The 24,487-nt window shown below is 32.9% G+C and overlaps 2 protein-coding genes across 2 annotated transcripts; both read left to right on the forward strand.

The window, feature by feature from the left end:
• Window positions 1-2,360: 2,360 nt before the first annotated feature.
• On the forward strand, window positions 2,361-17,214 carry LOC110599733 (synaptotagmin-5). Its single transcript, XM_021736295.2, has 13 exons — window positions 2,361-2,780; window positions 2,875-2,979; window positions 3,092-3,142; window positions 3,245-3,365; window positions 3,633-3,754; window positions 11,547-11,648; window positions 12,655-12,729; window positions 13,764-13,843; window positions 14,167-14,317; window positions 14,391-14,621; window positions 15,293-15,589; window positions 16,171-16,284; window positions 16,665-17,214. Exons 1-13 carry the CDS (start codon window positions 2,676-2,678, stop codon window positions 16,809-16,811), a joined length of 1,701 nt encoding a protein of 566 aa, XP_021591987.1. The 5' UTR covers window positions 2,361-2,675; the 3' UTR covers window positions 16,812-17,214.
• Window positions 17,215-21,286: 4,072 nt separating this feature from the next.
• Window positions 21,287-22,765, forward strand: LOC110631037. The gene has a single exon (XM_021778739.2). It carries the CDS (start codon window positions 21,446-21,448, stop codon window positions 22,625-22,627), a length of 1,182 nt encoding a protein of 393 aa, XP_021634431.1. The 5' UTR covers window positions 21,287-21,445; the 3' UTR covers window positions 22,628-22,765.
• Window positions 22,766-24,487: the final 1,722 nt, after the last annotated feature.

Raw genomic sequence — 24,487 nt, forward strand, 5'->3', positions numbered from 1 at the left:
ATCCTCTTGTCGTTTTTCCTATTCCATACTAGAATATGTATTCCTGAGTCGCTCAATAGGGTGTAACTCTTATATTTACCTCGGTCATTCTTTCCTCGAGAAACTGAATAACTTTTGCGGTCTCTCTCATATCATTGCTTCTCTTACTTTTAGCCTTGCTTTTGGCTCATCTTTTTGTCCTCTTTCCGTCTTTCTTGGCACCTTTGAGTAGCCCGTACCAGCTTCCAACTATCATCCTTCGAAACATCATCCGATGGCTCCTTTTCCTCGAACTTGCCATTCCCTTTGGACTGCGTCTGGATTACCTCAATTCGAGTTCTTGAGATATCTATGGAAATTTTCTCCCCTCCCCTAGCAACCATGAATGATGCCTCCTCCCGAGCTTTGCATTGCTCAAAAATAATCTACAACCTTCTAATATACTGGAGTATTTACTCAATACTCAAATTGTTGGGATATACTTCATTCTCCATAGAGGGTGTATTTTATCCTTTACTAGGAGTGGAAGAAATAATAACGTCCTCACTAGTAGCAATCTTAGCAGTAGCTTATGAATTGTTGGCCATTTCGAGAGAGAAAAGATATATTTCTTTTTAGGAGAAAAGGGGATAAAAGATTGTTTTTAATCCAAAAGAACAAAGAGAGTTCAATGGATATTCTCAACAACGGAACCAAGTGATGCGACCAAAAGTAGAGCTGTACTGTAATTGGCTTAAGCCTACAAGAAAGAGAACGTGAGGTGGTGGGTACTCACGGCAGTCACTCCAATGCTCCAGTGGGTAAACTGGATAATATAGTAAATATAGAACTTAAGAGTAGTTGTGTAAGAGAATTGTATACCTTATCTCTGTGATTGTTTTCCTTTTATACTGTAAGGAGATGAAGATAAATATAGTATTTTTTGATAATCCGGCAATGATGTAGCCGGCTGCTTGGTAAGGGATCCCACCAGGTTAACTAGTTGAGGATCGTGTATTTACAGGCTTAATGGGGTATGCTAGATTGTGTATGCTCAACCTATCTAGAGGAGGACGAGTCTTGATAGTGAATCGAGTGTTAATGTGTTCGAGTCTTTCTTTTCTTGGATGGGATCACATTACCTAATTTTATCAAATTTTTGGCCTGTTATAGGTTATTTTGAGCGATTTAAATAAGAAAATAAAGAAATAGAAAGAAAAAGTCATGGGAAAGTATTAATAGTTAACCAACAAAAATGTTTAATTAAAGAGAGAATCACATGACCAAAACAAAATTAATAAATTATTTCATAAAAATAAAAATGAGATAATTTAAGTATATTTTAAATATAAATCTATCCTAAAAAGACCCATTTTTATCCATAATGATTTTTACTGTTCACTTTGAAAATTAAAAATCTTATATAAATTTATTATTTAATTTTTGTAGTAAAAAATATTTATTTTTTATTTTAAAAAATATATTAAAATATTTATAAATTTTAAAAATTTATTAATTTATTTTTTTATTTTAGACTCTATTTATTTTATAAAAAATAATTTTTAATTTTTTAATATTTAAAGCACTCAAAAAAATTTAATCAATAAAAATATTTATTTATTAAAAAATAAATAATTAAAAAAACTTATTTATTTTAGAAAGGAAACTCCTTTTTCATATTTTAAAAATTTTATTAAGTGTTCTATATATAAATTTATTAATATATTATTTTTTATAAATAAAATATTTTAAAAAATATATTTTTATATTTTTTAATATTTAAAAAATATTTAATTAATAAAAAATATTTTCTTAATTAAAAAAATAACTTTCTCTACTAAAAAGAAAGTCATTTTTTACTTTTAAAATTTTTATAAAAACTTATATTTATATAATAAATTATATTTTATTTTTTAAAAATAAATTATCTTCCACAAACAGAGTTTAAATATTTTATTATTTAATTTACATAGTATATAAAAAATTTATTAATTAGTATTTTAATTTTATAAAAATATATATCAAATTAAAAATTTTTATATTAATAATATTTTAAAATTTTTTAATGACTAAAATTAATAAAAATTAATTATTTTTTTTAATTTATAAAAATATTTTAATACATTTAAAAATAATAAAAAAATTAATTAATAAATTTTACTATATTATAAAACTAAATAGTAATTTATTCTATATCAATATTGGGACTCGAGAAGCCACGTGTATTCTTAGTTTCCTACCATACTATTACCAATAAGAAAATTCATAATTTTACAAAAATTAAATTAAAAAAAGTAAAAGAAAAAAGTCAGAATCACATAGTTGATGATGCTGAGGTGGCAAAATATTATAGATAATCCCACTCTAAACTCGCCATATGCCATCCAATAAACGAAGCAAAGTCCAATAATCAATCGATGGATGCTCGAAAAACACCAAAAATTCCTCCAAGGTCGGCTTTCTGTCGGCAGCGACCATTCGCTTACTTCCTTCATTTCTTTCTATTCTTCAATTTCCCAAAATACCATCTCTCACTCTTAATCACCCGATGATGGGGCCGCCCTCGATCTTCGTTTGCAACGACCTCCATTGTTTTGGACCCCACTAAGCTTAAGCTCATCTCTTCTGTTAATCATATACAGTACCCTTCTCTCTTCTTTTCATTTCTCACGCTTTTCTTCTTCAATTTCATAGCTTCTACTCATCCCAGTTCACAAATGGCTTTTTTATTTGGCCTGGTTGTCGGACTCGTCGTGGGGCTCGCGCTTATTGTTGGGTTTGTTCGGTCTGAGAATGCCCGATCCAAGATGCGCACTGAGCTCGTTAGTGCTTATTGGTTTTGATGTCCGACTGGTTTCTGGTTTTTGTTTTGTTTGTATGTGTTTTTTTTATTGAAAAATAATTTGTGGGTTTCAGGCTACTATCATTGCTGCATTTGCGAGGATGACTGTGGAGGATTCTAGAAAGATCTTGCCGGCTGAGTTCTATCCTTCTTGGGTTGTTTTCTCCCAGCGCCAGAAGTTGAGCTCTCACTTCCTCGCTTACTCATTATTCTCTGTTTTCATACGTTCTACAAGATCTTTCCCTCTCTTCGCTGAGGTTACTGATTTCGTTATGTTTTATTGTTCTTCAGTTGACTTGGCTAAATCTTCAACTAGTAAAGATCTGGCCCTACGTCGATGAGGTAGCGACTTTTTTTGGGCTTTGTTTTGGTTGATCGGTAGGTTCAAGCAAATTTGATTGGCGTAAGCATGCGTCTTGAAAATTGAAATTTTGATTTGTATAGGCTGCTTCTGAGTTGATAAGGACTTCTGTGGAGCCTGTTCTTGAGCAATATAGACCGATTATACTGTCATCACTTAAATTTTCCAAGTTTACTCTTGGAACAGTTGCACCACAATTTACAGGTGGGTTCTGTTTCATCGTTTCGAATGGTATTGGATTTTGATTTTGATTTTATGGTTTCATTGCAACTGGGCTCCAATTTTATTCTTGTTATCAAATAGCCCACATGAGCGGCTGAGCTTCTGCTACATACTTATTGGAAGGAAATTTTCTTTCATACTTTTTAGTGTTTATCGGAGTCGTGTTCCACCTAGGAATACTCTGAACTCTGTACAAACTGGTGATCCTTATTCAGGTTAAGGTTCTCACAAATCAATGTTACTTTTTAGGAGTTTCTATTATTGAAGATGGAGAAAGTGGCATTACCATGGAATTGGAAATGAATTGGGACGGGAATCCAAGTATAATACTAGATATTAAGACTAGGCTTGGTGTTTCCTTGCCTATACAGGTAATCTTTTGGATATCAACTGTCTTTTAAGCAACCTAATAGATGATCTTCATTCTTACTCTCGACAATTGATCTCCTAGCTAATTTTCTGGAAGTCTACTGATGTAAAACTTTGCATGAGAATTACAGTATTCATATAACACTGCTTTCTGCAAATTGTAGTTTTGTTGACTGGTTACATTATAACCTTGTGAACTTTTTTGATCATTCAATTATCTTTCTGTTGTAATTTGGCCATTAAAAGAAAGACGGTAATATATACTTTGTGTGTTTCCTTCTCATATTTATTTATGCTTTTAGACAATTGTTAGTATGACTGATATTTTTTGGTACCACGTGTTTAACTGAGCAAGTAAATATTGGCAGTTGACACAATTTCATATTGCGAATGATTGTAGTCTTTGCTCTAGGAAGTGAAATTGATGCAGGAAAATTTGCTCTTCTGTATCTTTCTTTGTTTCTCTTCTGTAATCCATTGAAAGCTTAATGTCCTTGCTGCCACAATTTTATGTTTGACTCTAGCACACTTCTATTAAGACTGAAGAGCTTAGGGACTTTTAACCATAGCTCCTATATGTACATGTATGCTTACAAGCATAATCGATTCAAAACAATCACATGGGATTAATTGTTTGGTCAGGAATTGGTGTAGATGTTCGCAACAATATATTAGGTTACTAATCTTCTATAACGTTGACATTTAATGCTTTTTGAAGAGCAATATATTAGGTCACTAGTCCTTGTATAGGGCATTTTAGTTAAGCGAAGGGGATTCGAACAATATATCTTTCATAGTGGCGAAACAAATGACTGGTGGGTTGTGATGGAGATAGCTTAGCTATGGGAGGATATTATCTGTAATTCCTATAGAGCTCCTCTATCAACTAGTTAAAAGGTGTATTGAGAGCTGTACTTTTTGGTGGCATTGGACCATCAATATCTCCTTTGTTTGATAGACCATTTGATGATTATTAGTGAAGAAATTATTAAGGTATAAGTGATTGCAATAAGGATTATTTTTGACGAGGGATGCATGGACATTAACTTTCTTGGAAGCAAAATGGTTGATAGCTAGAGGTGGCTTAAAATATATTGCTAAGTTCAACCATAAAAAAACAACTTACCGAGATATCTAGCTTATTAACCTTATAGGTACATATACTTCAAAGACTGGCATAAAGAGTAAAGAAGCTTATATATAAAATTGTGGATGTATGTCACACAAGCTTTGATTGAAGGGAGGTATCCAAGATTCAATATTGATCAATAACAAGTTTGTGGATGCTAATAACAAGTATAGAGAAAAGGTGTAATTTGTGAACTTGATAAGGGGAAGAGCCTGTGATCATCTTTATATTTTGTGGAGTTGGATGCATTATTGCATAAGTGGATAACGAGGCACACCCTTCTAATTTCTTCCCATGTACATTTAGTTTCTTCCATTTTGGGGGTTTTAGGCCATAGAGATATTTTGTCTCTTCCTTTCATTTATTTTGGTGAGATAAGTTTGTGGTGAACTGTTCCCTAAACCATAGTTGTTAAATCCGGACCATACTAACCGGCTGGACCGATTTAATTGGGAGCCGGAGCTTGGTTTGATCCCATTCATCCATAAATCTTAGAGTTTTATCAACTTGCTTTCAATAGTAATGATACTATAATTTATGTTAGTAGTGTGTTAACATCTATTATTTTTTGTATAGCAAATGATGTAAATTATTTTTTATTTATTGTTGTATAAAATTTTAATATATTTTATAGATATAATTATTTTTTAAATGTATATATTAAAATTTTACTAAATCTATTTTAATTATCATCTATAAAATATATAAATTATTTATAATAAAACATTAAAGAAATCATTAATACCTTGGTTTGACTCTACATTGCATTTATCAATTCATCTATTGCACCAGGTTTAAGAACCTTGGTCTAATAATGAAAAAGGGCATTTGAGAGTTTTAATTGAGGAAGATGAGGTGGGAATATCACTGTTGTTTGACAATCTTTTTGACAACTGATTGGTTTATTACTACCACCACCATCACTGTTTTTATATGGGAAGAGATCCAACAAATTCTCCATTTGAGATATATTTTATTTTTTTTGGAATTAATTTCTTAGTTCAATGTGAATTTGGGGACAAAACATATTTCATATCTTTTCATAAAGTAGGTCATGAAACTATTTGGTTAGTGATATTGCTGAAAGTAAAATGATGATGTGGCCGAAATGGAGATTGGCTATAACCTACATGGAAGAGAATGTGAGACGGTGACGAGTGCTCACAGCAGCCATTCCGACGTTTAAGTCAGAATACTGGAGAAGAGAGTGAATGCAATAAATTGCTTAGGGCTTTTTTTTAAGAGAATAGCGTATCTTTGTATTTGTGATTATTCTCTTTTTATACTGTAAGAAAGTGGAGATAAAGATAATATTTCCTGAGAATCCAGCGATGATGTGGTCGGCTCATTGGTAAAGGATCTTCACCGGCTAATTGATCGGGAATCTCGTGATCGCAAGTGTAAAGGGGATTTGGTGAACCAGGGTTGTTAACGATAGCTTTATGGAGACTCGCCCTCAAGTTAAGAGAGCGAGTCTTGTCCGACTTGAGGTCGACCTATCTTGAAGCGTTCGGGTCTTCTTTTTTCTTGGTTTCGGATATTATGGTCGTTCGGGTCTTCCTTTCTATGAGTGGGATCGTGTATTGATTTATCAAATCCTTGCCATGTGGCCCATGGTTTTAAATAATGGCCGTTACGTTACGTAATGACAGTTATTTATAGGTTTTTGAGCTTGCCGTGGTCGTTAAGGCTTGTAAATAACGGCAGAAAAATTTTGTTGCTGAAACGGCCGTTATGGCCGTTACGCAAAGGTAATGGCCGTTATGGCCGTTACGCAAAGGTAATGGCCGTTATTGGCCGTGATGTAACGGCCATAACGGCCGCTACTTTCCTTACCAGTAGTCCAGCACCAGCCTTTGTATGCATTATTGAAGGGAGAAAAAAACTGATTTCCTTACTTCTTCTCTTTAACCTTTTGTCTTTCTTAACTCTTTATTACTTTGTGTCTTCGCCACAACTAGCAAGCCAAGCAGTCCTCCATCTAGCACTCTCTCCACTTCCCCAAAGTCCAAAGTCCAGACTCCAGCTCTAGGCTCCAGCGTTCTTCCATACTTATTTTCGGTCTTCATTTCAACTTTTCAAGCCAAAAACTGCCATATTTCTCTTAAATTTTTTGATAGCAGCTTATATACTTAAATGTCTACTCAAAAACCTAACCTAAACGATCACTCTGGTAGTATTAATTGAGGTAAGTTACTATATATAATGTTTAAAATTTATGTATTTTATGTTTATTTGATATATTTGTACTCATTATTAAGTTATATAACTTAATTTTTATTATATCTTTCAATATATTTTAATTTCATGAACTTTACAAATTTTTTTCAAAAAATTTGCGCCGCGACAGGCTGTTACCGTTACGTTATGACCGTTAGAGGCCTGTTTCCGTCACATGCGGTCGCGCTCGCTAACGCGGCCGCGACCGCGATTTGAAACTATGATGTGGCTCTATCTTATAGTGATAGCTCACTGCTTACTTAGAACGAGTCTTATGTAGCATCAGAGGTCCTTACACTGGTCTTTGATTCTTTAGATTCGAAGGTAACAGTTGTCTTCGTGATTTGGGTCATGTGGTTTGTTTGTCCGGACTAGTCAGTTTTACGATTTTATCTTGACAAAAATTAATCTGAGTGGTATAGTAATGCCTTGACGAGTTTCCGGGCTCTAACCTTGGGGATTATCCAGGCATCTTCTGGCCCTTACGAGCCCCTTGGCCTTTTCTAGCCTTATCGAGTTTTTGGACATTTTTCAGTCCTGGCGTATTTTCGAGTATTTTCTTTGCCTCTACTGGTCTTGACGAACTTCTAGGCATTTTTCTAGACTTTGCGAGCTTTTTGGCCTTTTACAGCCCTGACAGGCTTACATGTATCTTTTTAGTCTTAACGAGCTTTCTGGCATCAAATGCCTTGGAAATCTTGTAAGCTTTTTATGAAGCGGGACTAACACTTGGTAGGTCGTCCTTACAGTTACCTGCCTTACAACTTGGCATCAACTGCCTTAGAAACTTTTTGTTGAAGCGCGACTAACACCCGTTCTGCAGCCTTGGGATGAAATGCCTTAGAAATTTCTCATGAAGTAGGGCCAACGCTCGGTAGGTTGGTCTGACGTGTACTCACCTTGAGGCCTAACATTAGATGCCTTAGACACTTTGTGAAGCGGGACTAACGCCTAGTAGGTCGGTTTGGCGTATACTCGCCTTGTGGCATGGTATCATTTGCCTTAGAATCTTTTCGTGAAACGGGACTAACATCTAGTAGGTCGGCTTGGTGTATGCCCGCCAGAGGTCTGGCATTAAATGCCTTAAAAACTTTGTGATACGAAACTAACACCCGGTAGGTCAGCCTAGCGTATGCTTGCCTTGAGACCTGACATTAAATACCTTAGAACCTTTTTGTGAAGCGGGACTAATACCCAGTTGGTCGGCTTGACTTATGCTCGCAACTTATGCTCGCATTGAGGCCTGACATTAAATGTCATAGCAACTTTTCGGAACAAACACCCAGTTGGTCAGCTTGGCTTATACCCGCCTTGTCGTGTGAGACCCATGCCTAGATGGCCTTGTGGCATTTCCTAAATTCGTTTCTACGGACCAACGCCCAGATTATAATGCGGGACCTATGCCTGAATTATCTTTGGGACCTATGTCCGGATGGCCTTGTGACCTTTTATGAGTTTGTTTCCACAGACCAATGTCCGGATTATAATGCGGGACCCATGCCTGGATTATCTTCAGGACCCATGTCCGGATGGCCATGTGGATTTTTATGAATTTGTTACTTGTCTCCACGCATCTAACAATTCTGATTTTCTATAAAAAAAAGGAACTTGGAGAATTTATCTTGGTTTTATAACATTTTCATTAATCACAAACAAATATTTCTCTAAAGATAAAATAAAAGACTCAATCGTCTGGCTTGACCAATTTCAAAATTCGGAGTTTGACTCAAAAGCTGGATATTTGTGATATTCTCTCTAAGGATAAAATAAAAGACTCAAGTCATCTGACTTGATCAATTTCAAAACTCAAAGTTTGACTCAGGAGCTAGATATTTGTGATATTCTCCTTACTGTCACCCCTATTAACATTCGCACATGAATAATCTTCCATAGGCTCATTGTCAGGGGTGGTTTTGGGATTGTTACCTCAAGCTCGGGCCTCCTATATTTTTTACTCTTTTTGATGAACTTCTGAATTGTGTCGTTCCCTACTAACCTTTGATCTCGTCTTTTAATTGTCGGCACTCCTCCATCCTGCTTTCTTAGAGTTGAGTTCCAGAGGCAACCTGATCCTCTTGTCATTTTTCTTAATCCACATTAGAATATGCGTTTATGAGTCCTTTAGTCGGGTATATTTCTTATACGTACCTCGACCGTTCCTTCCTCGGAGACCTAGTAACTTCTTTGGTCTCCCTCGTACCTTTGCTTATTCGGCTTTTGGCCTTGCTTAATCTTTTTGTCCTTTTTCCAACCTTTTTGGCACCTTTGGGCAGCCCATCCTAGCTTCCAGCCAGCATCCTTAGGAACATTATCTGATGGCTCTCATTCCTCGAGCTTTTTCTTCCCTTTGTACCATGTTTGGATTGTCTGTGTCTGAGGCCTCGAGGTATCAATGGAACTTCCTCCCTTCCTCTGGAGCCATGAGTAACACCTGTATTACTCGAAAATAACATGCAATCTTCTGATGTACTAGAGTATTTGCTCAATACTCAGATTGTTGGGATTTCCTTCGCTAACTATAGCAAGTGTATTTTGTCTCCTGCTAGGAATGGAAGAAATAATAGCATCCTCATTGGTAGCAACCTTAGCAGCAGCTCATGAATTGTCGAGATAAAAGAGAGATTTTTTTTTAAGAGAGTAGAAAACCGGTCATAATCCAAATGAACTGAGATGATTCAATGGATTTTCCGGCAACATAACCAAATGATGTTGCTGAAAGTAAAATGATAACGTGGCCGAAACGGAGCTATACTATGATTGGCTAGAACCTTCATATGAGATGGTGGTGGGTGCCCACGGCAATCACTCTGATGCTCAAGTTAGAATACTAGAGAAGAGAGTGAATGCAAAGAACTGCTTAGGGGCTTTTTTATAAGAGAATATCGTGTCTTTACCTCTGTGTTCATTCTTCTTGTATATTGTAAGGAAAGGTGGGGACAAATATAGTATTTCCTGATAATTTGACGATAATGTGGTCGGCTCGTTAGTAAAAGATCTTTGGAAATTAGGTGATTGCAGGCATAAATAGAATTTGTTGGACCATAGCTGTTAACGATAACTTTCTTGTGGATACTCGCCCTCAAGTTAAGAAGGTGGTCTTGTCCGATCTGAGGTCGACTCATCCTGAAGCACTGGTCATCCGGGCCTTCTTGCCATGTGGCCCTGTCTCATGGTGATAGCTTACTGCCTACTCAGAACGAGTCTTATGTAGTATCAATTAGTATTGAGATATACTTTGATGTCTTTTCCTTCGACTTAATTAGTTCTCTTTGGTAGTGACTTTGAAAGAGTAGTCTCAACTTTTTTTTTTCCAAAAATAAAAAATCTATCCCTTTTTAGTGGCAAATAGTAGTAAAAAATCCAAAAAACGATATTTTCTAGACAGTATGATGGAGTTTAGATGCCACTTGGAGGACTGGAGTACAATAAAATAAAATGTACATGACTGATTTGACTGACTGATTTGAGAATGATTATTGTTGCTACATAGAAAAGTTTTAAGAGTATGGAATAGAAAATTTGTGGGGTTTGTAAATGAAAATTAATATGGATTATCCCCATTGTAAAGTTGTATTTACCAATCAACTTTGTTAGCTTGGCTGGCTGTATTTTGTTGAGCTCTTAATGGAAAGTGGGTTAGGATGCAAGTTCAACTGGAGCTCTAGGTTGGGAGTTAGAGGACCAACTTTTCCCCCACCTCAGACCCTCAACATTTCTTATGTAAAATAGGATTGAATATGCAAAGAGATTATTGTTCTAGATGGAGTTTTGTCAATTTGAGTTTGGATTATGGAAGATTTGTCCTCTTATGAAGGATGCTTTTTTGACTTGGAAGCAGCACGCAAGAGCATTATGACGTTGACAACCTCCAGATAATGGGGAAAATTCATGGTTCCAAGATGTTATTTATGTGAAAACAGTTGAAATGTGGGCCATCACTTATTGCATTGTTATTTGGCTAGGTAGTAATGGGATTTGGCTTACTGAACGTGAATTTCTAGGCTGTTGTGGCTTTTCATTGAAGATGAGTTTTAGGCTTGGAGGGGTATTTTTTTTATACTTCGAAGAGAGGTGAAGACTGTACTAATCTAATCTTTATATGTTGCATGGAGAAAATGGAACTCATTAATGTTTGAGGGAGAGGATTGGTTCTGACCAAGCTAAAAGATAAAATAGATCAATGATTTCAATTTTTATCTAGTGGGTTGCATTTTATGGACATTTACACTTACCTACATCTTCTAGGAGTTTGTTCTGTCTTGTAAATTTGATCTATTTGTTTTAGGTTTGCAGTTTATGGATATGTAGACTTTCCTACATTTTCTCGGAGTTTGTTTTGTCATGTAAATTTGCTCTATTTATTTTTAGGTTTGCTCCCATTTTTGCCTTCTAATATTATAGTCTCTTTACTTATCAGAATGATTCTTTCCTCCTCTCCTGTTCAGGTGAAAAATATTGGATTTACTGGGGTTTTCAGGTTGATCTTCAAGCCACTGGTCGATGAGTTTCCTTGCTTTGGAGCTGTTTGTTATTCGTTGCGACAAAAGGTGCTGTATCTGATTTTCAGTTTTAAAGCTTCTGATCTATGATGTAGGAAGGTTATATCTTCAAACATGCACACAGAATATGCACATGTGGGTAGAGAGATAGATAACTAGATAGCTAGATAGGAGAGTTTTGATTGTAATGCATTTTATTAAAAGAAGACATGCTTTAAAAATCTAAAGCCAAATTCAAATGAGTTTCTGAGTACAGTTATAAGGCTTTAAATATTAGGAAAAATTACTTTTTAGTCCCTATTTTATGAGAAAAATACATTAAAACTACCCTGATATTTTAAAAAATCTATTAGTTAGTTTATCCGTTAATTTTAGCCTGTGGTTTGAAAAAATTAACTAGTTGATCTTTCGGTTTTGTAAAAAGTTTACTGATTAGTCTCTCCGCATTGGAGGCATTTTAGACTTTTTTGCAGCTAAAATTAACAGGAGGATTAATTAGTAAACTTTTTTAAAACGATAGGGACACTTTTATGTATTTTTCAAAACTAAGTAACCAACTATGGGTTTCCCGATGATATAGGGACTAAATAGTAAATTTTTCTAAATATTAATTCCAATTTGGCACTGTGATAGATTGTCAATTTATTTGCTTCTCATCTTCTCAAAATCACAAAGCTCAGCTTTCCTATCTTTTATTGTCTTCTTTATATTGATGAATTTTCTCATGTTGGATATTCTTTTTAAACTTTGAAAGTGTGCTGTTTGAAGTCTGAAAATCTTGATGAGAACATATACAAAGCTCAAATTCTATGCTATTGAAACATGAAGTAGTTGATTGTGTAGTAAAAGATGTTGGTCCCAGTCCCTCTCAGCTTCTCTTCTCTCTCTCTCTCTCTCTCTCTCTCTCTCACACACACACACACACACACTCACTTGCACACACACACACACACACACACACACACACACAAAAATGCACTTGTAGGCACGCAGCTGCATACTGGTACAGATGAACAACTGATATGCTTAATGGGCTTTTGATTTTGGCTTTCAGAAAAAGTTGGATTTTACACTAAAAGTCATTGGCGGTGACATTTCAGCAATTCCTGGAATTTCTGATGCTATTGAGGTTTGTGCAGCATATAATTGCCTTCGCTTGATAGTTTTATGTCATCATACGATAATGCATCATTGTCACTGTATCAACTAATATGACTTATTTTTATAAGCCATTTATTACAGTTAGAAAACTGAATATTTCTCCATCTGTTGTGATTTTCAAATAATCAGTTTCACAGCCTTTTCTCCTCTAACTTTATGGCTTATGCTTCCCAATATCAAACTAGATCTTGAGGTTTTAAAAAATTTTGAATACGATGCTACTGCCACCTTGTGGAGAAAGATGCCCATGAAATCATGGTGGGATTCCGGAGTTCCCCTTTCTGTTGAGATTGAAATTATGACTCAAACTTATAAACTTTAGGTATTGGGTTTAGGATTAACTTGTGATTGGAGGATGGTTAACAGATAGGTCTGCTTAAATTATTCGGAAATTTGATGATGAATTAAGCAAATTCAAGACAGCATTATCCTGCATGTTGATACTTTTAAGTTCAATAACACGTTGAATTGGTGAATAGTGTTAAAGGATCTTTTATTGAAGTTGCTTCAGAAGATAACTTGCTCATGATTTTGGATGAGCTTTTCTTTGTCAATTCTGTGGTTTCAGTCGTCTGGCTTGTAGTAGCTTGGGTTGTGTGGGGAATTTTTTTTGTCCACAAGGACTTCTTACCAGTACTTTGCATTTATTGAAATTTGCAAATTTGATCTCCCAAAATGAGTTGATTAATGTAATAAAAAACTTTGGGCTTCACTTCGTAGACTGGATGATGAACCTGAATAGGCCAATTGTGCATGATGTTAAAGTGCGTTGGGTTTGTCTAATCATTTGTCTATATGTGACTACATGTGTGAACCTGTTGGTTTCATTTAATTTTATGTTTGATGATGTGTTATTTTAATGGTGCCAGCAAATGCTTGTTTGTTTGTGAAGTCTGTGGAGGGTATATCTGTTCTTCGTGCTAATACAATACTTCTTTTGAATTCCTGGCTTCTGTAATACTATGGCCTATATTTAATAAAATGACAATTTCACCTATCCAGGGGACAATACGTGATGCTATTGAAGATTCTATTACCTGGCCTGTTCGGAAAGTTATCCCAATTTTGCCTGGGGATTATAGGTATCTCAGCAGATTATTTTTGTTTAAAAGATTTTTACCCCTTCTGAAAGCTTTTGTTAATGCTAAAGAAGGAAATTGATGGTCATGCCAATGATGTAGAAAGCAATCAGAAATCATTCTGAATAATTGCATTTTCATGTTTAGAGGACCAATCTGATTTTCTTGGAATAATTTAGTTGGTATTTTAGGTGGTGATTATTTCTCCTTTGATCCGTCAGGGTCTAAGGGAGAGACGGAGAGTAGGGTAGGGTAGTTGAAGGTTGCTTTTTTAAAGATATTTATTTCTAACAATCCTTGAGAAAGCTAATAAATTTGTTGTGCAGTGATCTGGAGTTAAAGCCTGTTGGGATATTAGAAGTAAAGCTTGTGCAAGCAAAGGAGTTGACAAACAAAGACATCATTGGGAAATCAGATCCCTATGCTGAATTATACATACGTCCTCTACGTGACAGAATGAAAATCAGTAAAATAATTGTAAGATATCCTAACATCCTGTCTCTCTATTAAATAATCACTTTAATTGAATTTCTCATTCTCTCTCTCACAGAACAATGATCTGAATCCAATCTGGAATGAACACTTTGAATTTATTGTTGAAGATGCATCCACTCAACACTTGGTTGTAAAGATCTTTGATGATGAAGGACTGCAGGCATCTGAGCTCATTGGATGTGCTCACGTGAAGCTAAGCGAGCTTCAGCCTGGTAAAGTGAAGGATATATGGTTGAAGTTGGTTAAAGATTTGGATGTCCAAAGGGATAATAAAAATAGGGGGCAGGTGAGAATGTTTACTACTCTGCTTTTGAAGTGGATTACTAAAAATTATAAGAGAGAGCTGCATCTTCCTTTGAGAAGTTATGGACATTGGGTTACCTTTTGTTCATCTCTTCATTGTCGATTTGCTATTCTTTCTTTCTGTCAGTGATATAAATTCAGCTAATTTAATGCTAGTTATAGTTGGAGTTTAAACACTAGACTAGTTGAACCAAATGGAGTAATGAATAAATATGCAGATACTTGATTTAAAAGTAGTGCTTTATGAATCTTCTGCTGCACTAAATGTTTTTCTTATGCAGAACTATTAGCTTTGCACCCCCTAATCTTTTCTGCCAGTCCTTATCATTTCACCTTGTGTTTCTTTTATAAAATGGATTTTATTATTTCATCAATTTCCAGCTATGCTTGCAAAATCCCTTGCAAATATAGGATACACATTGAGGCCTTAATGGTTACCTTGATATAATTGATTTCAATGCTCAACTTTGAGAGTTCTGAGTTGGTTGGACATTCAGTTACTGATGATTTTGTTAATAGCATGTATAATATAGGAGATCATAACTGAATTCTTATAGCTGATTGTCATTTTAGTGCAGTTACAGCAAGGGAAAAGTTAGTGTTTTCATTAAGCCAAAAATTTTATTGCTGTCTCAATTTTCACATGATTTATAGGTTCACTTGGAGCTTTTGTACTGTCCTTTTGGTATGGGGAATGGCTTTACAAACCCCTTTGCTCCAAGCTTCTCGATGACCTCCTTGGAGAAGGTTCTTAAAGGTGGGGCGGATGGGATGGATGCCACTGAAAATGGAAATGCAGTTACACAAAGGAGAAGGGAGGTCATAGTTAGAGGAGTTCTTTCTGTAACTGTGATTTCTGCTGAAGATTTGCCAGCGGTAGATTTGATGGGAAAGGCTGATCCCTATGTTGTTCTCACGATGAAGAAATCAGAAACAAAAAACAAAACCAGGGTAAGTGATGCCCTCAAGGAATTAGCTCTTAGTTTAGCATTCAGATTTCTCTTATAAATTTCCTTTTTGTTAGTGTTATGTAACCTCTGATTTAGGAAATGTGGGCTTTGCTATCATTATTTTTTATGAAAAAAATTGTGGGGGTTCTATTATCACTATTTTTTTTTTTTTGTTAAGTTAATCCAAGGGGAGGCAAATATGTGAGGCCGTGGACCTCCCATTTCATAAAACAACCAGTCCTCCCATCCCAAAGTTTTGAACCTGGGATGTGCTATCTGATGTTCTCAGTTTAAAACTCTATGGTTGCTCATTGAGAATATTGTTTAGCAAGTTATTTGCTTCCTTGTTTTCAACTTCTAGGATTTGCTTGTTTAGGTTATGATCCTTATCGAGTCTGCTTTGGTTTGCAGTATGTGGTCATGATTTCTAATAAATCTCGCTTCTGTTTTAGTTATTCATTTTGTGCTTCTTGACCTGTTAAAGGGTTCCCGTACTCTTCATCCACGAGAAGGTTTCATGTGTCTGTGCATTCCTACATCCTGTGCTTGTATGTTTATTTATATGTAATGTTGTTTTGCCAGGTGGTGAATGACAGCCTGAATCCTGTTTGGAACCAGACTTTTGATTTTGTTGTTGAGGATGGATTACATGATATGCTAATTCTGGAAGTATGGGATCATGACACATTTGGCAAGGTAAGAACCAATGCTGCCTTTATCTAGTTTATTTACTAGAGAAAATATTATAGTAGTAAATTATGGGGAGAACCCATTTTTATGCCCCTAAACTTTATGTTACTATTAAACCCTTGAGCCCCTGAGCTTATATTTTTATGTGACCATGTGATATATTTGAAAATTGCTATAATAGGTTCTAGTTAAGCCATAATTTGTTTTTTTGGAGGTGTCATTGCTATTAAATTATTATATTGTGATGAAAAATAGGTATTGCTTGCTACCTGCCAGCCAGTTGTTGACATTGTGTACAATGAGTGTTATGTAGCCTCACCATTGGATTTAATTGTAAAAAAAGATGCCGTTGGTTGTTGCTCATTATCAATTTTATAATCATGCAGGACTATATGGGAAGATGTATCCTGACTTTGACGAGGGTCATTTTGGAGGGAGAGTACAAAGACCAGTTTCCGCTTGATGGGGCTAAATCTGGAAGCTTAAATTTGCACCTCAAATGGATGCCACAACATATCTATCGTGATACATGAATGATAATAGCAAACTGGTAGAACTTGGCACCAGGAGGCTCTTCTTCTAGCCATGCAACAGATGCATACCTTAGAACATCACTCACATTCTCTTGCATCTTTAGTTATCAATAAGTTTTGAAATATGCATATGAGGTAGCAACACACTGTACATAGCTATTTTTTGCAATGCCCAGGCAAACTATATAGTGAAGTATCAAAGGAAGACATTTCAACAGTAAGCGGGGAGTATTGTGCATTGAGGATACCCTTTGTATCAATCCAGTACATGGGATGGAGAAGTTGGGCTGGGGAGTGAAATGTTGTAGGGGATTATTGATTTTTGACATTTTTGTAATGCTTCTGTCAACTCTTTAAAATCTGAAATACTCTCAAACGTTGATATCAATACTCTTCTTCTTCATGTGTAGAATGTCCATATGCATTTCTATTTATTTGAAGTAAAACCATGTGTCAGTGCTGCTTTACCCTTCTATTTCTAATTCTCGTTTATGAAATTTGATTGTTTTCGATGCGTCAACAAATGAGAATTGCTGCTATATTGAATGAAAATGGAAGGCGAAGGTTGTTCTGCATTTCATACGTGTTCATGCTTTTCAGTTGCCGGAAGACTTTAATTCAGCATTTGATGCAAAATTTGCCAATCAGATAGAGAAGAATAAATAATATCAAAGAAGTAAATATCAAAATTAGAAAAACAAAAGCAACACTCTCTACATCTAACTTAATGGTAACACTTTCTGGATTTACCTTGTTCAGTATGAGGCCCCCAATCTCCCAATCAAATGATGCAATAAGCAATCTTCAGGGTTAGAGAATTAAAACAATATCAAAATGAAAATGGCATTAGAAAAAAAAAAAAAAAAAGCAACCTTTTAAAGAAAGGACAAGACTAGCACCGTCTAGTTTAGTCTTGGTGAAAGTTTATTTTCAACAGTATTGGAAAAGTCATATTTGTTGAAACTAATGGATTTTATCCTTTTTTTTTGTCTCATTGTATCTGTTGTCAACATTACTAATACTATTTTAATCTCTTTCCAGATATGGATATTATGTTTGGTGATGATTGTCCGTTTTTCTGGCATTTGAGCCGAGACCGGGTTCTTAAGAAGAATATAAGTTAAAAGTTTCGAACGGTTCTTTTTAAAACACACCGGCTCTACATTGCGTATTTCAGTCCGTGACTAAGGTAAATTAGACTGATCCATGCACGAGTGTACTAGGAAAGAGTCTAGTCCGGTGATATGATGGAAGGTAGGAGAGCAGATTCAGCCATCTCGCAGTCCTGTTAGCATGTCTGGAAAATTAAATGGTCACATGATAGAGAGATGCGCTAACACGTCCATACGTACGGATCTGAGTGATAGAAACAGATGGCAGTATAGCAGTGGTGGTTATACGTTATTAAAAAATAAAAAAAATGATAAAATAAGAAAAAGAGATTAAATGAGAGAACATAATTTTTTCCGATCAAAATTACTCTCGTTGAATCTCAGAATATCATTTGGAATTATAAAATGAGAAAGAAAACCGGTAGCTAGTTGTGAAGAACCTCTCTCATGCTTTGATAATGATATACATATTAACCATATGGTATCTTCACGTTGATAATATATTATTGCTTTATTAATTTTTTTATTGGCCATATTAAATGCATTATAATAAAGAAATCCTTAATAATTAAATGAGAGTTTAGAATAATAAAGTAAATAATTTTTGGTAACCTAATCATAAATTCCATTCCTAACAACTCATACAATACCCACTTCAGATTTGGAGCTTTTACAACATTCAATAATTCCATTAATAGTTTGGCCCTCTATGTTTTTAGAAAAATCATCAATAAAAAATATTTTTTATAAATTATTTTTGAGAAAAAATATTATTTTCAAACGATAAACTCATTTTTTTAAAATAAATCCTCTCTAAAATATGTTAAAATTTACACGTATATTTTTTTATTTCTAAAACTCCTCATCTAAATTTTCATTTCATTAAATTGGATGTTTTTCATTTAATTTTCTATTAATTATTTTTGAAATAATAAAATATTATTAAATATATAATATTATTTGATTATTGAATTATATTAAAATTAATATTATATCCCAAGATTTCTCAAATATAAATAGTTTAATTTTTATATTTTACTAAATCAAACTGAAAAAAAAATTGATAGAAAAATATTTAATTTCACTAAACTAAAATATAAAAATTAAATTATTTAATTTTAAAAATAAAAGAATATATGGATTAATTTCGAGATAAATGTAAAATTAACTTTTCTTATTTAAATTTTAAATATCTAATATCAATGTACTTATTAATATATTTTGTTTTTTGACATTCCAATTAAACAATATAAAATAAGTTTTTTTATAAAATATTTTTTTAAATAATAAGAAATTTTCATATAAAATATTTTCTATAAAATAAGAAACGCTAAAGATTGATCTTGCAAAGAAAATTATTCTCACAATTTAAACGTTTTAACCTTCAAATTAGATATTAAGACGCATATTTATCACACAAAACTCAATTCTTGATTCAATTGAATGATTGCATGGTTGAATTATTGATTTAATCAATGGATAATAATCGATGAGTCATTTTATTAATTTCCATAAATAAATAAATTTAATTTTTAGCATTAGATTTCATTATTTATTTATTTATCTTTATACATAACTTAGTTTTTTTTAAAAATATATATATATGTAAATAAAAATTTGAATATTATTGTTAATTTTTAATATTATTAAAAACTTTTCCCATTTTCCCTAAAAAAATATAAATTGAATTTAAAATTGAGAAAAATACATTAATTTTAATTGAAAATTAAAAAAATATATATGTTAACTTTAATATAATTAATAATGTAGAAACAAATTTTTGTAAGTTTAGATTTGGTTTTGTAATAACAAATTATATATACTTTATTTTAAATAAACTAACTATAGAAATCACCATTAATTTTTGGGCTTGACAAAGTCAAATCTATTTACAATTTTGGCAAAAGCAAGTCAATTTCTCAAAATGAAAAAAAAAACAAATATTGAATTTTTAAATGAAATTTTAAAAAAGGGGAAAATAGAATGCCTAATTAAAAAGAAAACCCACACCTTCTTCACATATTTGCACTTTATCTAAATTTGTCAAAATCAAAATCTTTTCGTCTCAGTTGCTTATTTTCACATCTGAGATATGCAATTTTCGGTTAAAATTTAAAAAATTAAATTGAATTGAGTTAATTTAATTACTGATATTTTATGAATAAATTATGAATTTTCATAAGATTAATTAATTTATTTTTAGTTTAAAATCACTCATTAAAATATTTTTATATTTTATAAAATTTAACTTTTTTAATTTTTCAATTAAAAAAATGAATTGTTTAAAATTATTTATATTTTCTAATTTCTATAATTTTAATAAATATTCATACTATTTAATTTTTTATTAAAATTAAAATAAATTAATTAACTAATATTATTGAGATTAGATTAATGATATAATCAAAGTGAAATTATAGTGTGATTAGTTAGAATGTGGAAAAAAATGTGAGATAGTGATTGCTTACCACAGTTACCCGACACTCACAAATCAGTATTGGGACCAAGAGAAGATGTAACGAATTACTTGTAGCACACATTTAACCGTAGGATCATTTTTCTTTTATACTGTAAGAGGACGATGATAAATATGGTGTTTTCTAGCGATAATGTGATCGACTATTTGGTAACGGATATATCAATTAAGGGGTCGATGATCCCACAATCATAGACAAAACGAGAAAATATTCAGTAATGCTGGCCCTGTGCTAAGACCCAGTCTATTAAAGAAGAGCGAGTCTTGATGATAGTTCGAGTGTTAAAGTGTTTAGTTCTTTTACATTTTCTATTTGTTAGATTCTTGTCACATAATTCTTATTTTGATAATTTATAATTTAATTTAGACAAATATTATGTAACTGTAAAATCTCTCACCGGTCTTTAACTTTTTAACCGATTATCTTTTAAAATACGTGGTATGATAGTATTATTTTATTTAGCTCTTGATCATCTTATTTTCTATATCATATTTAATATTTTATCGATTTTTTTATTATATTAATTTTTTTTTTAATTCATAATAATTTATAATAAAAGAAAAAAATGGAAATCTCTTATTTTCTCGATCCGTAGTTTAACTAACCAAATAATTTAAAGCTAAAATTTGACTTGTTTACTAAATCCTTTAAAAACTATACTCAAATTTGGTTCGCGAGTCGGACTTTTTATCTGGACGAATTTCTTACGAATTCGATTCATTTTCATAAATAATAAGTGAATTTAGATCAACATAAATTTTAGTATTTTTTTCATATTGTCGTTGAAGGCAAATTTAATAATTTTGCTTAAATTTTTTCCATGAAAACAAATATAGAAAAGACAGAAACATAATTATAATATACAAATGGCAGCCCTTCACAGGAAGATCCAAATCCAGTGTGGACTCTGACTTGTCGTTGAGTTCATTTCTTACAGACTCAGAGACTATTCTTCCTCCGTATAACCACACTAAAAACGCCTCCTCTCTCTCTCTCTCTCTCTCTCCACTACTGGAATCGGCCATTATTGGAAGATCCTTCTTCCATGGAGGACATTTCCAGAGTCCTCAAGGTCCTTGAAGCTCTCAGACAAGCCTCTCGCGACATCCAAGTCCACCTTACTCCTGAGTCTGCTAATTCTAACTCACCCGCCATTAAAGCTCTGTTAGAGCTCGAAACAGAGTCGGATACTATCCTCTCCAAAGACCCACATCTTTCTTCTCTCTCCTATCACCTTACCAGTCTTAAAAACCTCGTTGACACTCTTCACAAATGCCGCAGTCACAGCCTCCGGTATTTCTTGATTCGCCGTCTCTCCACTCACTCCATCTCCCGAGTCGCTGCGTCGATTGAGTCTGAGATTCAAGCTTGGATCGATCGTGAAAGCGTGGAGAATTTGACGACTGCTTTGAAAGAGACTGTACGAAACGAGGAGGAGTTGGTGAATTTGTTAACTCACTTTGAGAAACGTCTTTCGCAAGGGTTTAATCGCGAGTTACAAGATTTGGTTCTTAAATCCAAAATTCTTTTGTTACTTGAAAAAATCATCTGTGATCCCAATTACTCGAAGAGGCTTAGAGAAAAGTGCGCTTTTGTTGTGGCAGCTTTGATTCGATTCAACAAAGATGTTTTCGTGGGTCAAGTTCAAATGGGTCCTCTTATTCATGCTCTTGTATCAATGGCTTCCTGGAAATTAATGAAAGTAATCTGTACACTTATCAGGCTAATTAAATCACCCCTGGGAGATGAGATCGAGTCCAATGGAGAAATACCCAAACTCATTAGTTTCTTGGACTACAAAGACCTGCAACTTCGAGTTCTAACAATGGTGTGCATTCTTGAAATTGGGTATTTTGCTCGCAAAGAGGTAGTAGAGGCTATGCTCAAAGAAGGGTTGATACAGAAGCTTGTGGAGTTGCAGAGATCAGTGCTTGGTGGTGATTTGATTGACATGGGGATGTTTGATGAGAAACAAACTAATGAAATTGAAACTGTTGAGGGGAAAATAGAGAGGAGAGACAGCAGGCAAAAGAGTTTCTTAGATAGCCATCCATTTGCAAGCTGTGTAGCAAGATTTGCAGTGCAGCTAGAGGTTGGAGAAGGGTTGAGGCAGAGAGAAAAAAGAGCATTCAAGCAAGAGATATTGAACATAGTTAGGGATGCTTCTGCTTCTGATGCTGAAGCTGCTACCATTATAGCTGAGGTTTTGTGGGGCTCTTCACCTTGAAATTGTAATAAAAATTTGGGGATGGAAAAAAAGGGTGATCTGATAACACATTTTCTCAGTGATCTGAAGCTAAAAGAAATTGTTTTGTTGTAAATCCTGGATGCATGTGAAATAAATTGGAAATTTGTTTGTATTTTAGATGATGGCCTGCTCTGGAGTTGTCTGTGATTTCAATGTTTAGCCGAAACACAGTCATAAGCATGAGAAACAGAAATTCTGATATTGCATTGAAGTATAGATTTTTTTCAGGATTGAAAGAGTTCAATGATTCGAATTTAAGTCTATCAACCGGATTGGATCATATTTAAGTCAGGGTAGGCTTTCAGGATCTTGAATTGATGTGGGAAGAACAGGTTGAATAATACTTCACCATGGCTAAGCTCTTCTGGCACAGGATTTTACGCCGCATCGTTTCTTGGCATATGCGATTGCCTTCACAGAATCTTAATTGTTTTTGTTACAAAAACTTAACAAGCTCAGACAAATGAATAAATATAAAGGAAATTTTTTATTTACTAATGCAGTACAGTGAAATTTATTAATTAAATTTTTAATTTTAAAAAATATATATTTAAAAATCTACTAATTAACATTTTATAAATTTTTAATTGTTAAATTATTTATTATTTAATTTTAATAATATAAAAAATTTCTTAATTAATTTTTTAATTTTATAAAAATATTTATTAATTAATACTTAATATTAGAGAAATCATGATTGAGAGGAGTGGGTATGAGTTCAGAAATCACGCAAATGGTCTTTTGTTTTTTTATGGGAAGAATTTGCTGTGTCATACTCAGATGATGAAATCGCTTATGGCATTCCTTTAAAGAAGAAAATTTTGTCCTAACCATAATCACCTTGGCTAAATTATTACATCATTTTTATTTTATTTAAATTTAATTAAAATATTATTATACATCATAATATTAAACTTTTTAATATTTTATATCTTAATCAGAATAATTAAATAATATAAATGGTAAAAATTATAAGAAAAAAATGTAAAAACTAAACAATATAAAAAATTTGAGATTAAAAAAATTATTTAATTTCTTAAAACATAAAAAACTTAATTTTACAAAATATATATATTTTTGATATTGTTTTCTTAGAAAAAGAAAACTATAGTGCAATCTTTATAATTATATATTCATTCATCTTTTTTTCCTATTTTTTATTCTTAAAACATGTATTTAAAAGTGAAGAAAATATTTTTTTAATTTTCTTTAAAATAAATAAATAAAATTTTTTAATAAAATTAAAAAGCTTAATTTTACATAATATTTTAATTGTGTTTTCTTAAGAAAAAAACTAAATTGCAATCCTTATAATTATATATTCATAATTTTTCTTTTTTTTTAAAATGTATTTAAAAGTGTAAAAAATATCCGCTCAAAAAAAAAAAGAAAATATTTTTCTACTATTTTATTTCTGTAATTATTTGGAAGCAACATTCTAGAAGTGGAAATGGGTAAATCAGAATTCTCCATCAGTGTCCAAATAGTCATTTACTTATCATGGGGTTGAAATTTAACAGCACATGATTCATGATTGGAATGCTATAATTATTATTAAATAAATTACATTTCAATCATTAAATTTTAATATAATTAATAAATTAATTTTAATATAATTAATAAATTAATTTTAATATTATTTATTTAAATATTTAAATTTTAAATCCATTCAAATTAAAAAAATTTTCATCCATCAAATCTATTAATCAACTATTTAAATATAATAAAAAGCGAAAATATATTTTAATCTCCTAATAACTTTTCATCTCTTATCCCTCATCTTTCCCTTGTTTAATTTCAATTTTTATCTCAAAAAACATAAATATAATCAATTATCAA

This window comes from Manihot esculenta, chromosome 14 (assembly GCF_001659605.2).
Source record: "Manihot esculenta cultivar AM560-2 chromosome 14, M.esculenta_v8, whole genome shotgun sequence".
Classification (NCBI taxonomy): domain Eukaryota; kingdom Viridiplantae; phylum Streptophyta; class Magnoliopsida; order Malpighiales; family Euphorbiaceae; genus Manihot; species Manihot esculenta.

Excerpts from the sequence above, each read along its gene's own strand:
- LOC110599733 (XM_021736295.2), top strand. The coding sequence starts at position 2,676 with ATGGCTTTTTTATTTGGCCTGGTTGTCGGACTCGTCGTGGGGCTCGCG. Across the intron at positions 3,143-3,244 it reads TCTGGCCCTACGTCGATGAG|GCTGCTTCTGAGTTGATAAG; the intron begins GTAGCGACTTTT and ends TGATTTGTATAG. Across the intron at positions 12,730-13,763 it reads GAATTTCTGATGCTATTGAG|GGGACAATACGTGATGCTAT; the intron begins GTTTGTGCAGCA and ends TCACCTATCCAG.
- LOC110631037 (XM_021778739.2), top strand. The coding sequence starts at position 21,446 with ATGGAGGACATTTCCAGAGTCCTCAAGGTCCTTGAAGCTCTCAGACAA.